This window comes from Embiotoca jacksoni, unplaced genomic scaffold, assembly GCF_022577435.1.
Source record: "Embiotoca jacksoni isolate LCO1_2020_lvr unplaced genomic scaffold, fEmbJac1.0.p SCAF_10, whole genome shotgun sequence".
Classification (NCBI taxonomy): Eukaryota; Metazoa; Chordata; class Actinopteri; family Embiotocidae; genus Embiotoca; species Embiotoca jacksoni.
This window is the reverse complement of record NW_027185230.1, coordinates 10,227,280-10,244,602: the sequence shown is the minus strand read 5'-3', so window position 1 is coordinate 10,244,602 and position 17,323 is coordinate 10,227,280. Positions and strand designations below refer to the sequence as shown.

The following is a 17,323-nucleotide window of genomic DNA, read 5'->3' as shown; positions in this document are numbered from 1 at the left end:
TATACATATATATTTACCAAAACTAAATAACAGAAGTAAAATAACTGGTGGCTTGTTGAGGCTCGCCATTAGCCTGAGCTAAAGCTAATTTAGCCTCTTGTTTCCTGAGATTTAAAAAAAATAGACTATGACCTTCCTGCATCTTAAGAACTGAATTTGTCATTGTTGTACCCCATAAATAAGACAGTAGCTACATTTCAAATTAAAAGGTAGGAAAAAAGTAGCAGCTGATAAACGCTAACTAGCCTGGCAGAGCAGCATTAACCGCTGACTCTGCAGCCTTCGACTCGGGTTGAAATTTTAAGATTTGTTGTGCTTAGGGGCTTTTAAATGAAACACTTAAGTTTATATATTTAAAGATTGATTATTAAACTAGCTCATTAGTTCAAATGTACAAATAAAATGAAAAAGAAACAAGTCACATGTTTGCAGATCATTTATTTTCCTGGCATTCTTTGGAGCTGAATTTAAAGAATTTTTTTTATATGGTTTGTGATCCTCCAAAAATGTCTGACCCTGTTCTCGTATTCCAGGTGAACAGAACAGCAAGCAGGGAGACGTAAACACGCTGAGTGGAGCTTTTGAGACGGTGATGAGGGTCCATTATCCTGCAGCGCTGGGCCGCCTCGCCATCCGGGTGGTGCCCTGTCCCGCTGTGTGTGTCGACGCGTTCTCGCTCGTCTCCAAGTGAGCAAACAGCGTTTTTTTTTTTTAATAACCTGCTGCAATACGTGCACGACCCGCTGGCGCGGACGTTAAACAAGGTGCTCCTCTCTGCTCTGCAGCCTCAGCCCCTACAGCTACGAGGGCTGTCTGTCCAGCAGCCAGGACCACGTCCCGCTGGCCGCTCTGCCTCTGTTGGCCACCTCGGCGCCGCAGTACCAGGACGCCGTGGCAACCGTCATCTTACGGGCCAATCAGGTGTACAGCGACTTCATCAAGTCTTTGGACGGAGCGTCTTTCAACGGCCAGGTCGGTGTGGTCAAGAGTAGAGATCTGATTCTGTGACTCGGTGTTGCAGGAAGAGATTCGGCCGATTTATGTGTGAGTAAATTCATGTGTTGTGCTTTTGCTTCCTCATGCAGGTGTGTGTTATCGGGGACTGTGTCGGAGGCATCCTGGGCTTCGATGCTCTGTGCAGCAGCTCGGTGATGGTCTGTGAAAGCCAAAACAGCAGCAGACGGGGCAGCGCGATCAGCGTCCAGGTACCAACGACAACGACAAGCCATACTGTAGTAGTTCTCTAGCATTAATAACTAAATCAGAAGAAAATGTATATTGGGTATAAACGAGGGGCAATAAAACGGTTCAGAGACTGTTCCTGTTGTGCGTCAATGGAGCGCAGCACAGTGATGCACACGGAGCAGCAGGAAGCAACAACCTTCATGAAGTATTCCAGGTGTCGTCTCTTGATCGACATCATCACCTGAGTTCCACTGGTACGTGAACATTTGTGATTTCACTACGGACCTGAAACTGGAGCAGATCGATTTTGGGTCAAAATTTTTGGAGACAGAAAGAAGTCGCAGGGAGCCAAATCCCTGTGAGCAGACGTGTTTTCATGGTGGAGAAGCCTGTTGCCATGGTGCCACAGTTCAGGTGTTTTGCAGTGAATGTTTTTCCCTCAGATGCTTCAGAAGGCGCCGGTAGAACTCGGTGTTGACAGTCTGACTCTGGGGGGACGAATTCACGGGGACACAACCCCGCCAACATCAAAGAAAACCCACCTGGTGTCTCCTGACCTGACGTGCCTTCTTCAGTCTTGGACGGTGAAGCTCCGCCTCCTCTTGAAACGTGAATGTCACTCAGAACTCGCCCGGCTCGTCGCTTCATCGCTGTAGACTTTCTGAAAGCATTTCAAGGGTCTCTGTTGACCGTTTCCAGAGTTTAACACATAGAAAAACAGCCCACATTCTGTAGTGGAAATCACTGCATGGGCTCAGGAACACTCGGCTGTGAGCAGGCGTGTTGAAGATTTTCTGGTCCCCAAAAATTTTACCCAAGATCGGCTGTTTCTCTGCTCCAGCTTCAGGTCCACGGTGAAATCAGAAACGTTCACGTACCAGCGGTCACGTTAACGTGTGGAACTCGGGTGCTGATGTTGATCAAGAGACGACACCTGGAATACTTCCTCATGAAGGTTGTTGCTTCCTGCTGCTGCGGGTGCATCGCTGCGCAGCGCTCCGTTCTTGCGCAACAGGAGCAGTCCCTGAACCTTTTTATTGCATTTTGTACAACAACTCAAAGTGTCTGCAGCCATGCTAGCAGGTTTTTGAGCTACTGGAAGTCAACATGCTGTGTAGTTTAGCATTTTCACATAATTTTTTTTAACAAATTAGCAGTAAACACAAAGTACATTTTCCTCTCTCCGTCTCTCAGGACACGGACCTTCTGTCTCCGGGTATCGTCATAAACAGCGTCTCTACTTCCTCGCCGTCCCTCGAAGGAAGCCGCCACCTCAGCCGTAGCAACATCGACATCCCTCGCTGCTCGGGTCCCGACGACCCCAAGAAACCGCTTCCACGCAAGCGCAGCGACTCGTCCACGTACGAGCTGGACACCATCAAACACCACCAGGCCTTCCTGTCCAGGTGAGACACAGAAGTGGGCGCGAAACGCCATAAACTCCCGACAGATTGCAGCTCGTGTGTGATTTTCTTTTTCATTTCGTGAGCAGTCTTCACTCCAGCGTCCTCCTCGGCGAGCCCGGGTCACGGCGCTCCAGCAACAGCACCATGTTGGAGGGAGGCTCTCTGGGAAAGTTCGACTTCGATGTGACCGACTTCTTCCTGTTCGGCTCTCCTCTGGGGTTGGTGCTCGCGCTGAGGAAGACTGTGATGCCCTCGTTAGATGGTGAGGAAGGCTTTTCTCCCTTTTTCATGCACCCGCCATTTATTTTTCCTTTTTGTTTTATTCTGATGTTCCTCATGAGTTGAAGCAGGAAGTGGTTATTTGTAGCGTGTGGTGTTATTTCCTGTGTGAGATGCATGTCTGGGAGCTGGTGTTAGGGATCAAAGGTCGTGTTTCTGATACGTGATAGACTGAGCTCATGCAGGCACGAATCTTACTGCTCTGTGTGTCCTTTGGGGTTTTAAGAAAAGAGGTCACTGACCTGCAGCTGTCGGGAACATCTGGACTGATTACCAACAATATATAATTACAGTTGTTCACAGATTATTTAAAGTTTGAGTGTCTTTTCATTTTTTTGTTTAGCCTTTTTCCCACTGTAAGTTTATCTTTGTCTGTGTATAATCACACAATTTGGCAAAAATAACAGAACAAAAATCGCTCCCTGTAATATTCTTTCTATAAGTTTATGTCAATATTTCTATTATGCAGTTTTAGATTTGGTCATTGTTAGTTACCAAAAGGATCAAATAAAGACGTGTGCATTTTATGAGATAATCAATGTTATTCACGTCATCTGCGAGTGTCATGATTTGTATGACAAGACCAGGAAGAAGAGGACGATTGTTTTTATAGTTTGACAATAAAATGTAACTATCAAGAAAAAAGACAAAATGTTGAAAATAAAGTTGAAATTTTAAGAATAAAGTAAAAACTTTGAGGATAAAGCTGAAATTTCAAGTCAAAATGTTGAGAAGCAAAATGAAGCATCCACTCACACCTTCAGGATTAAACAAGTAAACAAGGCATCTCCTAGAATCATATGCACAAAACAAGAAGTTTGATTTATTCTCAAAAGTTTGACTTTAACCTTAAAATGAATTTTGTTTCGTCTTTTTTCTCGACATTTCCACCTCCTATTTTTTGTCTTACATCTGTGAACTCTGCAGTTGGTTCTGTTATTAGTTTTACGGAACAGTTGTCTCTCCTCTTTTTAACTCATAATAAAAAGAGTATATCTCTGCAACCACAATAAAAAATTATATATATATTAAAAAAAAAAAAAAAAATTATAATAAAGGGAACACTTGTGAGATTTGTTCAGATGTGTAAATATCAGTATATATGTCCATATTTTAATAATAGTTTTGGTAAGTCTTCTCCCTGTAGGGTTTAAAGGGTTAAACTCTCCTTGTGTTTTCTGTTCCAGTGTCGGCGCTGCGTCCGGCCTGTCAGCAGGTCTACAACCTGTTTCATCCGGCCGACCCCTCGGCCTCGCGCCTCGAGCCTCTCCTGGACAAGAGGTTCCACCTGCTGCCTCCCTTCAGCGTCCCCCGCTATCAGCGCTTTCCCCTGGGTGACGGACACTCTGCTCTCTTGGGTGAGTCCACGCTCAAGACGTTTCCCTGCTTTATAACTCCTTCTACATGTTTGTAAGCTTTTTGCATCTTTTGCACGTTTCTGTCTTCTCAGTTGAGACGGTTCAGAGTAACCCTCAGCTTCTGATGGAGTCCGGCGGCGCAGCGTACCACCGCTGGCAGGACAGCACCATCAGTGAGACCTCCATCCCCGTCCCCGTCCTCAACTGGCAGACGTCTCAGCTCCACACAGACAGTTAGTTTCAGTCCTGTTCTTTTTTTTTTTTTTTTAAATCTTTTTTTTGTATAGTTTATCTGACGCCGTCCTTTAGTTATTTTGAAGGGAAATGTATGGAGGTATATTACTCTTTCAATTTGAGAGCATGATTTTATTTTTCACAAACACGTATTCTCTTTAAAAAGTCTTTCCTCGGACTCAAATACTCCCTGCTTCCTCGAGGATTTGTAATTTCACTGTATGTCTGCACTCAGATAGAATTTCACAAAAATTCTGCTCTCGTCAGTCATTTTCAGCCCCAGCAGGCAGCTGTTTTTAAAGAAAAAGGTCATATGAAGAGTCATATCTCTCTCTCAGGAAGTGGTGGAGACCAAAAACAGAGCATTATAATCATCATATTTGCAGTGAGGAATAAAGGGATCCCGAATTATGATCCCAAATTTGCCTAAATTATTTTATTGATAAATTTGTAAGTTTCAAGAATTTTATTATTCAATTTATGGAAATATACAGTATCATGACAAAATCGTGTATCTCAAGGATACTATCAATTCTCACAAACAAGACTACACTCAATCTGTTTGAACCAGAAATAGCTTCATTATCCCAAAGCTGCACTCTAAATAAAAAAAATTAAAAAAAAAAAAAAATCGATTTATTGATTTTATGGACCAATTTTCTTTTCTGTTTCCACAGCGGATTCTCTCCACTCACATGTTTTTGTGGACGGCCAGTACCCACCCTGCACATCGCCGGGGATTCCTCACCTCCGCTGCAGCCGCAGGGCCAGCGAGGCCAGCATCGCCAGCCAGGTGTCGGGCCTTGCCGAGTCCTACACCGCCTCCAACATCGCCACCAGTAAGCTCCCCTCCCGCCTCCTGCGTCCGACCCACGTTTCTGGTCTCCAAGCTCATAGTTTTATATGTTGACGTTCTCGTTTCGTCCCTCCAAACATCCCCTCAGCCCCCAAATGTGCGGTGAGCCACGCTAAACGGCCCGGTCTGCTGTCCCAGCTGGCTCTGCCCTACAGTAGGTTAGCCGCGCGGAGCCCGTCGCTTCGCTCGCCCAAGAAAATCCGTCAGGTGTTCCCGAGGCTCAATGGCGTGGACTCAGAGCAGAGCTCGGACACCAGCTCTGACGTGACCTCTGACCTCACGCCTGACCTCACCGACGTCACGTCTGACATCACAGACATCAGCACGCCGCCTCCGTCGCCCAGGGTGCTGAAGAACATAGAACAAGGTACCCTGGGAGCTGTAGTGAGAGAGGAGATGAGGGAAGGATGCTCGAATCCGTCCTCATTCCTTGTGCTGTTTGTCCTTCCTCCTCTGGACTCTTCCTCTCTCCGATAGTCTTCCGCAGTAGCTTTGTTTCCAGAAATTACAAATAACATCCAAAACCCTTCTCCTGAACTCCAGAGAAACACTTTTCCTGACCACAAAACTACAAAATACAACACTGACAAGCTCCTCGAAGAGACTGAACAGCTGTTTTGTTTTGAACCTCTTCACAGCACACCTCTCCTGAAGTCTTCACCTCCTACTGAGCAGAAGAAACACACAGATCAACATACCGGATGCTGACCGTCTCTCTCTTTTTGTCCCCTGTTGCTGTAGTCGCCTCCCGGTGGTGGGGCAGTAAGAGGCTGGACTACGCTCTCTACTGTCCCGATGCCCTGACAGCATTCCCAACGGTGGCTCTGCCTCACCTCTTCCACGCGTCCTACTGGGAGTCCACAGACGCCGTCTCTTTCCTGCTCAGACAGGTTCGCACTACAGACTCTTGATTTTTATGCCTTTCATCTTCAGTTTGGAAATGTCTTGATTTTTTGCAACTAAGTTGTTAAATATATTTTTTAGCATCCTCTTACGGTAAACATTTACAACTTGAACATGAAACAGGGATAATTTTCAGATATTCTAGTTTATTTATTGGCTTTTTCTGTTGTAGGTCATGAGACATGAGAACTCCAGTATTTTGGAGCTGGATGGGAAAGAAGTGTCTGAATTCACGCCGTCCAAACCTCGGGAGAAGTGGCTACGTAAGAGGACTCACGTTAAAATTCGGGTAAGATGTTTAAAAAAAAAATTTTTTTTTAAGGGCATGTCTACTTCTCTAATTTATTATTTAAAAAAAATGAAAGAAAACAGGTAATACAGAAGGCTTCAAGCTGAAAGGAGATTTAAAATATTAAGTTTATTCATGAAAATAACTTGAGTGGATGTTTTTTGATGTTTGAGATTCTGATGATTAAAACTGTGGAGGATCCAACATGGTTCCCTGAGGAACTCCTTTATCATGAACCACTAACATATATTAGGGTTCTTTGGAGAATCTGCTGATCCTCTCTGACCTGGTTTACCATCAGTGTTTAACACAAATTAAGTGGTTTCATAAAATGACAAAAACAACAAAAGTCAACAAAACAATGATGATTTAAACTCGATAAATAAACACAGATTAGCATATTTCTTTCCAACACTTTTTTTTAATCTGGGTTGTGACAGCTGAACAGTAAGAGGAGTCAGTTTAAAGATGTTTTGAAGAAGAAGTGAAACCGATTTCCTGTTTTGTTTTCTTCTTCTTCAGAATGTGACTGCGAACCACCGCGTGAACGACGCCGTGTTCACAGAGGACGGCGTGCAGATGGTGTCGGGACGCTTCATGTACGGCCCTCTGGACATGGTGACCCTCACCGGAGAGAAGGTGAATAATAAGGAACCAAAAAAGGAAGAGTTTTGGACTCACCGCTGAGTCATTGTCGTGTTTAAAAGGTCTTTTCTTTCCTCTACAGATTGACATCCACATCATGACCCAGCCTCCGTCTGGAGAGTGGGTGTACTTCAACACAGAGCTCACTAACAGCAGCGGTCGTATCTCATTTGTAATCCCTGAGAATAAAAGGCTCAGTATCGGGGTGTATCCTGTCAAAATGGTGGTCAGGTAGGCTGAGTTTGTTATTTTACAAAAAAAAAAAAGTACATTCTTTGAAATCTCTTTTTATAATTACTTGACTACTTCCCTCTGCTGTTTCTCAAACAGGGGCGACCACACAGTTGCAGACAGCCACCTGACCATCGTACCACGAGGAACGGAGTTTGTTGTATTCAGTATTGATGGGTCTTTTGCTGCCAGTGTGTCGATAATGGGGAGCGACCCGAAGGTTCGAGCTGGAGCAGTGGATGTGGTGAGGTGAGGATACTCTGTAGGTCGACTCTGCAGTAATAAACACCAACATACATAAATATACAGGTTATCTATATAGCGATACAGTCAAGAGTGTGGACACCTTCTCATTCAAGAGTTGCACAAAAATAATAAAAAAAACTGTTGAACTTGTGCACAAACCTTTGACTGGTACCAACGAATTAACATTTTGAATAAGGAGAGATCGTTAGCCGAATCAAAACATAAGACATCTCAGGGCACTTAACAGAGGAACCCAACAATTTAACAACTCCCACATGAGCGACAGCGGGAAGGAAAAATGCCCTTTTAACAGGAAGAAAAACCTCCAACGGTAAAAAGGAAAAACTTATTTTTAACAAGATGAAAAACCTCATACAGTAGAAAGGAAAAACAAAATTTGAACAAGAAGAAAACCTCCAACACCTTTTAGCAGTAAAACCATTATTTTAACAAAAAGAAAGCCTCTTACATTGGAAAGGAAAAACTCCCATTTAACATGACGAAACCTCGGACAGCGGAAAGGAAAAGTTTGTTTTTAACAGGAAGAAAACAGGAAAAAGTCCCTTTTAACAGATGAAACCTCGGTCAGCTGATAGCCAAGCGGCTGAGAAACGAACCAGTGGATGTGCAGCATGAATGAACCCAGCTGATGCTACTCGACTGATACGGACGTGTCCGGTCTCTGAACACTTTGCGCCTTTCCTTCCTTACTGGCTGCAGGTACTGGCAGGACTTGGGCTACTTGATCGTGTACGTGACGGGTCGTCCCGACATGCAGAAGCAGCGCGTGGTGGCCTGGCTCTCTCAGCACAACTTCCCTCACGGCATCGTCTCCTTCTGCGACGGGCTGGTTCACGACCCGCTGCGACACAAGGCCAACTTCCTCAAGTCCATCATCAACGAGGTAAGTAGGGTGGGGGATGCCGGTGTGAGCGGCATAATAAAATCCGTCCAGTCTTTGAAAGCTGACCCGTCTCTCTTTGATCAGGCCCACATGAGGATCTGTGCGGCCTACGGCTCCAGTAAAGACATCTCTGTGTACACGTCTATCGGCCTGCCGTCGTCCCACATCTACATAGTGGGACGGCCCACGAAGAAGATGCAGCACCAGTGTCAGGTACGGAATAAAATCCAGAGAGCAAACACTCCTCCAAACATTTGACTTATCGTAGTCTTTTATTGAAGTGCAATTTGTCATTTTCATGCAGGTTTATGCATAAAAACAAAACGCTTCACCGAAAAACAACAAAGAGCAAAACAATGCAAAAATAACGAAATAATGCAAAATATAATCCTATAAACATATATTATAAAAACGGTCGTAAGAGTCCATAAAGGGCATTTCAGTACAGTTTGAGAGGGCGTGGTGTTGGCGGTGAGTTTAAGTGAATCACTTTTAATCTTTCACAATATTAACTATAAACTACTAATGTTAATGATATTTAAAGAAATCAGCAACTTTTTGGGTTGTAAATTCAATAAAATATCTAAAAAAAAAGTATATTACCTGACAAAATTTTAACTTTACCATTGTTTTCTTTGTTTGAGCTCAGCTTCTCCTCTGTCGGGAGATTTTCTGTCTATTAAACATTGAGTAAACCTTATTTTATCGACCTCCTGTCTGTTCTAGTTCATCGCGGATGGCTACGCCTCCCACCTGTCCCAGCTGGAGTACAACCAGAGGTCCCGCCCCGCCAAGCCCGCCAGCACCCGCATGGTCCTGCGCAAGAGCAGCTTCGGTCTGGGCGCCGCCGGCGGAGACTTCCTCCGGAAACGCAACCACATCTTTCGCACCATCTCGTCCAAGCAGCCCGGCGGGTCGGGCTCAACCTCTCCGATCCCGCCGGGCCGGACCGAGCGCACGCTGAGCCAGAGCGAGGTGGGGCGGGACCGAGGGGTCACCGCGGCAACCCAGAGGAGCATGAGCATAGCAGCGGGCTGCTGGGGCCGCAGCGGGAGCACCAAGGAGGGCAGCGGGGGGTTACTGGGTCCCAAGTAGGGTCCAGAACAGGAGCTATGGTGTTAAAAGGACCCTGCCGGAGCCGCCATGATCTCTGGACTGGACAAAGATAGAAGACAGGAGAGTTTATAGGATATATATTAAAGTAAAATTTAGGGATTTAGCGTGAATAACACACGTAGAGGTTAGAAAGGAGCAATCCGTCCAGGAGGAGTGGACTCATCAGGCCGAGAGGGACCCAGAGAACAAAACAGTTCTGTAGCATGACTCTTTCACATTCATTCTTTTATAGGATACATCACTAACTATTTAAAACAACAACAACACAAGGAAGGATTAAATGAAATATGGTAAGCCTTAAACTCATCTCGTGTAACGGGACTCCCCCCTTCCCTTCCCCCCTTCTTCAAACAGCATTCATGTTCATGAGCTCAGGACAAACTGCAGAGCCGGATTCATTTTCAGACGGTCGGCCAACGAGGTCCGAGGCAACGACCTTCACCTCAGTTTCTAAAGTCCCACAGTTTCGAACACAACACACCACCCAGCGACGACTGGCAAGAAGTATGAAGACCTCTGATGATGCTAAAAGAGAAAACCAAGGAAAGAGAGAGCAAATCTCAATTTGAAGGGTCAGTTCATCCAAATTTGACAAAAAAAAAACATGTTTTATCTCATCTTTTCTGGTTCGCATTAGGCAGATTGTTTTATTTTTATTCACCCAAAAATATCTGAAGATGAAAAACAACTTTCTCTCCATGAAAATGGTCCCTTTTGAGGTCTGTGGATGTGGATGATAAACTTGAGGTCTTGGTTTATTTTACTCTAATCGGGTCGGGTCTGTTTGTCAACATGTTCAACGCCAAAGTGGATCGGAGTGATTTCATTTTTTTTATTGTTGGCGCACGACGTGCAAATAGGATTTCTTTTTAACTATATACAGACACCAATCATTGGTTAAAAGTTGCTGTAAACCCGAGGTCGATGCCCATTAGGCTGACTGGAAACTATTCTTCATGGAGTGTACTCAGACCCAGAGATTCCCGGCGGCCTCAGCTGTCGGCCACTTTGTGTTTAGTGCTAATTAGCATGCTGACAATGTCGAACATAGTAACCACTATACTTGCTAAATGACAGCATGCTAACACTTTTCTCATGTTAGCATGCATATTAGCTGAAAGCACCACAGTATTAACGTAGAGCCTCACAAGAGTTTCTGGCATGGCTGCAGGCGAAGTTTTGAATGCTTCGATACGTTACGTTATGTTACGTTGCGTTACGTCACGTTAGGATACGATAACTTTTGTTACGTCAAGTTACGTTACGATACGATTTGAGTCAATACGTTACGCTACGTTACGTTACATCACGTTACGATATGATGATACTTAACTGGCCCCGCGGGGAAATTTTCCTGGCCTGATGTTGCTGCATTTGATCTCCACAAACCAACAGTTCCCATTCACCTCCACTCTATCGTGGTGGAGACAAATCTTACACATAAAACTAAAAGGATCTCTTCTTTTCTCGATACAAAAAAAAAAAAAAAAAAAAAAGAGACTTTGGATGAACTGACCCTTTAAGCAAGTGAGACCTGGATTCGTTGATTATTTTGTGTCATAGAGGAAAATACTTATTGTCTCCGTCACAGAACAATCTTGTTTATCACCGATTTGTGTTTTTTGAACACACCCTGCTCGCCGTCTTCGTTCCAGCCTGTGTGAGACTCTGTAGTATTTTCCCTTTCAGTGAGGCCTCTGGGCCGTCCAAGGCCTTAATATCCCACGAGACACTTAACTCCACAGAGGGAACGGAGAGCATAAAAACAGGGCATGCAGCATTAAAGCAACAACTGAAACTCTGTACAGTCCACAGCAACAATCCCTTTATAGTATATTCATCTTGCTTGCAATACCTCCGATCCACCTGCTGGTGGCGCTCTGTTCCCCACATGTGCTGCTGCTGCTGCTGGGAGACACTGGTGTGGTGTTCCCCGGCTCTTTGGCTTGTAGGATACCGTAGAGGATGGACCCGTTGGGGAGCCTGTCTCTTTTCAGAGTGAACTGAACTCTCACAGAGACCTGATCCAGAATTTGAACCAAATGGACTGAAGAAATTTATTCAGCTTGAATGTTGAAGGATTCATCCTGAATGTGGATGCCGTCTCTCTTTCAGTTCACAGAGCGAACATTATTTTGCTGCTTCTGTCTACCGAACTGAATATTTTCATACAAAGGGGATGTAGAAGAAGAAGAAGAAGCCGCTTCACATCTCCGGTCCAGAAACACAATGTGCACAATAATAGTCTGGTTTTGTAGAGCTGAGGCCGCCGTCACACGTTAAAGGATCAGTCTGCTGTTTTTTTTACAGTTTTAAAACAACAATTAGATGCTCGTATGAACACTGAAAGTATTCCTCCTGTTCATCCTGGTCATGAATGGAACTGGTCCAAATGTGATGGTGGACAAATTTTGCTTACATTAAAACAGCATTTTGGACTAATTTCCGTCAGGTTTCAGGCTGCACATCAGTAGAGTTTCCTCTGCTGAAGGTATTAAATAATTTACTGATGTTTTCTGTAAATTATGAGCCTGTTTCATTTAAAATTCTGCCTCAAATGCAATCAGAAACAGCCGAACACCTGCAAGTCCAAACTGGTCAACCGTGGTGTCTTTGGAGGATTTTAAAATAGAAACAGCCTCATAAAAAAGAGTCAGTTGACGTAGATGCTATTAAACTTGTTCTGAAAGTTCTCATATTCAACTCCACTAAATTTGATGTGACAGAAACGAAGCACAACTTTCCTGCATCCAGTTTTGGGGCGATCTCTCTATTGAGCATGCTGGGAAACTTTAACATTTATGAATCTAAAAAAGAAATAAAATATCCATCCCCTAATTCTTATATATGAATGAAGTGGTTTTAGTTTTCTATAGTTATTTATCTTTTTATTGTTGTTTGAACCATTTAAATCATTAAATCTTTAAATTTTCTCTTTGTCCTCGTTGAGCAGCAGTGGAGAGAGACGGGAACTCAGAGGAAATTTCATCCTAAAAAGATTTTAACCTGGAAAATATTTGCTTAATTTTCTATCGCAAATTGGTGAAGCTTAATCTTAACAACAAAAAAAACATTTTGAATGTTGTTTTGCACAGACAAAAGCTGAGTTTTGTCCACCATCACTTACATTGAAAGTATAAACCAGAGGAAAGCGTTTCAGTGTTCAAACGAGACTTTGTTTTAAGCCTGAAAAGATCGCAAACTTTCCCTTTAATCCTGTTAAACCTTTCGGAGTGAGTACGGATGTGTGGAGCGGCCGCATAACTCGTCCGCTTCATGTTACTCTGCCGTTGTTTTACACTCAGCTTCCACTCGACACGGGAGCGTGTCCGTTTCCACTCTGAGTGATCAGCGACGTCTTTGACCCTCCACGAAAAGCCAAAACCATCCTCGAATAATACTGTAGTCGATCAACTGTGTAACCTCATTGTTATTTTTTGCACTAGTTGACGCTGGAGATACGCTGTAGTCACCATCTCATGCCGCTACGTTCTAACACCTCTGTAGTGCATGACGCTTTTTATTTCTGTCGTGCAGGTTTGTACACGTTTGTACATTTTGTCAGGTTCTGAAAATAATGTTAAGTATATGTGCCAAACGGAGAAGACGAGAGAAGAACTTAGAGCAGGGGTTTTCAAAGTCGGGCACTGTGGCATCCCCCCCCCAAACACCATCCATCGTCCTTTTATTATTAGCATTAGTCATCTTTTTGATACATTATTGGAAATACAGTTCCCATAATGCTTTGGAAGTAAGTGTACCGTCGGCTTGACCCAGTTTGTGCCGCTCACCTGTTAGCATACATTCACATCAGAGCGCTAAACGTTTATTTGTTCTCAAGTGGCAACTCGTCGTGATGTCACCAATTGGTGTGTCTCGCCAGCTTGTTTTTTTTGGAGCCAAAAGTGGCCATGTTTGGACGAGCTAGTGGATCTGACACGAGGACGTTATGCCCCGCCCACTTATGCCAGAAACCTGACTGTGCATCACAGGCATGTCAATCAAACCAGACACGCCCCCAAAAAGAGCTCTCTTTGAAGCCGAATATCTAATGAATGATTGAATTATTTTCAGATCAGAAGGAGGGGAATTTAGCAAATTACACCATAATGGCACCAAGTGGTCATCAGTGGTATTGCACTTCAAGGTATTTCAACACTGGCTTCACTTTTCAGACAATGTCCATTTTTGTATACAGTCAATGGCTTTTCATTAAATTAATAATCTGGCAATGTTAAGAAAACCAAGAATGTCATTTAAAAATACTTAAAGCTGTTCTGACATATTTACAGAAATTCCTTTAAACATCTGGACAAAAAAATATTGTTTGCTAAACGTAAATGATGTATTTTAAAACCGTTTTCCTAGTTGCTATGTTTGTTTTGATTCTGTGACAGTCACAACTTTGTAAATGAGTTAAACATCTTTTTTTTGTTATCCAGATGTTTAGAAGAGTTGGAAGAATCTAAATATACATTCATAACTATAGTAAGTATTTAAAAAGGAAGTTAATGTATGTTAAGAACAACGGTTACCTCTGTGACTCCAACGAGTGGCACAAACTGGAGCTCAGCTTTAAAAAAAAAATTTTTAAACCTATACTTGTTTACATTTTGACACCATTAGAAATATACCGAATTATCTATTAGTAGTTCCTGTTTGCACTGTACCAATGAATCTACAGACTGCCAACACTGGATTACTGTGATACCAAGGAAAACCTAAAAATGTGACAATTCGCAGTCAAGTTCTGCATTTATAAAAACATTTTTTTTCCCCTGATTTTTCAGGAGATATTGGATGCTCATTTAACGAAGGACATTTAGAATAATAATGTCCTTGTAAAGTGTAAATCACGTCTGTGCTGTAATATTTGACCGAGTTAAGTGGGACAAATCAAAAGTTCAATTAAAAACAAGCACTTCCTGTTGCTTTCAAACACATTCATGCCCTTTTCCTTTTCACGTCACACAGCTGGGAGGTCCGCACAGTTTGAAAACCCCTGATTTAGATTTATCCAACCTTTTTATTAGAGCAGGAAGTGGAACTACAGTTGAGTAATCCCTGTTCTGACTGGATTCTGATCAGGTGGCTTCATGTTTTTTTACTGTCGTCCATGTCTGAGAAAGAAAACGGTCTTGAACAGGAAAATATTTGGATCTGAGAGTGCAGATCGAGCGAGGACTATAAGCTATTCCTGCCTGGACTTTTTCGCTGTGCATTTCCGTTGTGTCGTGGGTGGGCAGGTTTTTTTTTTTTTTTTTTTTTGGGATACCAACACTTTGTTCCCCGTCGGCCGTTTGGCTGCTGAGTTGAATGTCCGCCCATCTGGATCCTGGATGTGTCAGTGTGTACATACTGTAAAGATGTATATGTAGGACTTATATGGTTGAAAGTTCTTTATTTACGTGAAGGATTCATGATGTTACTCTGGAAAATTTCAGGTGAAATATATTTGAAAAATGTAGCATTTTATTCGGTCATGAAGGCTGCGGACCAACACAGGAAGTTTTTTTTGTTTGTTTTTACCAGTGCAATATGATCGTTCCAGTCGCAGCAGAGGCACAAATCCTCCACAATACAACTCACACACACACACACACACACACACACACACACACACACACATACACACACACACACACACACACACACACACACACACAAAACAAACAAACAACCTGCAGCTGTGTTTCACACCTCCTGGACACTATTTATACTCGAGCTACTGTTGACCTCTGCTGTCTCTTTACAACAAATCAACTGCTGAGCATTTTATAGGACTTGCCGTACCTATTTTTCCAAAACTGGAGTATTTTACAAAACCTTTGAGATATATAACTGGTATGTTTTCAGTCAGCAGTGGGTGCATGGAGAAGTAAAAATCACATTAACAGAGAAGAAACTATTTAACAAAGCTGTTGCATGTCATCTAATCAGATTGGAACTATGTAACCTTCATGCTTATCAACAATAAACCAGTTATGTTGTCCACCATGTCTTTGCTGTTTCATGAAATGTGTGTGGCAAAATCTGCAGATCATATTTGAGATTATTTCCACTTTCAGATAAGAAGTAACACACTTAGAGACCTGCAGCTTCAGCTCAGCTTTTTTGCATTTTTGGGGTAATGTGCCAATTCTCATTAAGATCGATAAAATATGAGACTATTGCTAACAGACGGCTATTTCTGAGCTTTAGGTAGTGAACAAATCCTCAACAGAAAAACAATCAAATGTTTTGACAGTTAAAACAATCATTTCATTGATTTTTAAAGGCTAAAAAAAATCTGCTAAATATATTTTTTGGTCAAACATACAATTAACTGTCATCTTGGACTCATCTTTTCGACATTTATTAGCTCTAAAGACCACAAACTGACACGTTAAAAGTAGGCCAGGTTTCATTCATTAAAAAAATATAGGTGCAAAAACAAAGATTCTGTTAGCTTAGCTTAGCGTGACGACTGAAACGAGGCAAACGGCTAAAAGCAGACAAACATGTACGTCTCACGTTAGCAAGTCTGTTGTTAAATGGTTAAATTTAAAAGATGCAGCTCTTTTTTCAACGAGCACGACATTTTAGCCCTCACACGTCTAACTCGGAGAGCCTTTTTCCCTTTTTGTTGCTATAATCACAGAGACACACTGAGAGCACATTTATAATCTTGTCATATGTTCATGTAAACCTGGAAATAATCATAAAGTTTAGAGACATTCAACAACACGGTAAGTTTTGACAGAAATATTTCAGATTCAGCACTGTTTTCAGGTCAAAATGAGTTGTTTCTTTCCACTGAAGCAGCGTTCAGGTGACACTCAGGTGGATTTGATCGACTCATCAGAGGCTCGTTCAGGTGAATCGACCTGCAGCCGTTCATCACCTGTTAGACATGTGGCTGCTCTCTAAGTCTCCAGCAGAACTTTTTTTTCCATCTGCAGCTAAATCAGTCGCTGGCTTTAAGACTCTTCTGGCCTCTCAGTCATTTTTTATTTTAGATGCACCTTAGAAAGTACATTTCTGGACTTCTTGAAACAGATTTATAAATCAAGGAAGAAATTAAAACACGTGAAGCTGATTTAAGTTTTTACAATCAGTAATTTTCTGTCTTTCTTGAATTAATCTTTAAATTTAGTTTTTGTTTGGTTTGTGTGTTTTATTTAAGAAAAAACAAATATGGTTAAAAAATGTGTAGCAGAAAGGGGGAGGAAAGAAAAGTGAAACGAATGAATATGAAGGAGAAAGACGATCGGATGATGTCGAGTTAACGTGCGGCAGATTTTTTAAAGATTCGCCTAGACCTCCTGGATAAACACGGTGCCGATCCCTGGAGCAGGTTTGGATCAATCTTTCTCTCTTTTGACCTTTTCACATGTCAACTCAGATTGTTTCCAGAAACCTGCAGTAACTTCACACCAAACTGGGTGAAGAAATTCAAGTCTTTTAGTCCTAGAAACAGAAATAGGTGGATTTTAAAGTTGTTGTTTTTTTTGTTACTGAATTCAAATGTTATTGTGTTTTATTATTTATTCATAAAAAAAAGGCTGTTAATTCCCCTGAGATATGAACAAAGTTATCCAAGTGTGTAAGTGAATGATTTTCAGCTATATATGGGCTCAAAAACATTTGTTTTCTTGGTACTGCTTTACATCCATTTGAAAATACTGAAAC

General features: G+C 42.5%; 1 protein-coding gene across 3 annotated transcripts in view; it reads left to right on the top strand.

Annotated features, from left to right (window-relative positions):
* Positions 1 to 15,644, top strand: part of LOC138207895 (membrane-associated phosphatidylinositol transfer protein 2-like) — a 51,369-nt gene extending 35,725 nt beyond the window's left edge. For 2 of the 3 annotated variants that reach the window (XM_069165477.1, XM_069165469.1), the window contains 17 exons: positions 534 to 687; positions 786 to 972; positions 1,086 to 1,205; positions 2,380 to 2,591; positions 2,678 to 2,853; positions 4,058 to 4,228; positions 4,321 to 4,461; positions 5,140 to 5,301; positions 5,407 to 5,685; positions 6,060 to 6,208; positions 6,394 to 6,510; positions 7,033 to 7,149; positions 7,238 to 7,386; positions 7,486 to 7,635; positions 8,353 to 8,536; positions 8,621 to 8,749; positions 9,263 to 15,644. In XM_069165477.1, coding sequence (XP_069021578.1) covers positions 534 to 687; positions 786 to 972; positions 1,086 to 1,205; positions 2,380 to 2,591; positions 2,678 to 2,853; positions 4,058 to 4,228; positions 4,321 to 4,461; positions 5,140 to 5,301; positions 5,407 to 5,685; positions 6,060 to 6,208; positions 6,394 to 6,510; positions 7,033 to 7,149; positions 7,238 to 7,386; positions 7,486 to 7,635; positions 8,353 to 8,536; positions 8,621 to 8,749; positions 9,263 to 9,631 — 2,966 coding nt within the window. In that variant the 3' untranslated portion in view covers positions 9,632 to 15,644. The remainder of the gene's footprint in view (positions 1 to 533; positions 688 to 785; positions 973 to 1,085; positions 1,206 to 2,379; positions 2,592 to 2,677; positions 2,854 to 4,057; positions 4,229 to 4,320; positions 4,462 to 5,139; positions 5,302 to 5,406; positions 5,686 to 6,059; positions 6,209 to 6,393; positions 6,511 to 7,032; positions 7,150 to 7,237; positions 7,387 to 7,485; positions 7,636 to 8,352; positions 8,537 to 8,620; positions 8,750 to 9,262) is intronic. The other variant, XM_069165485.1, reaches the window with a different exon arrangement.
* Positions 15,645 to 17,323: the final 1,679 nt, after the last annotated feature.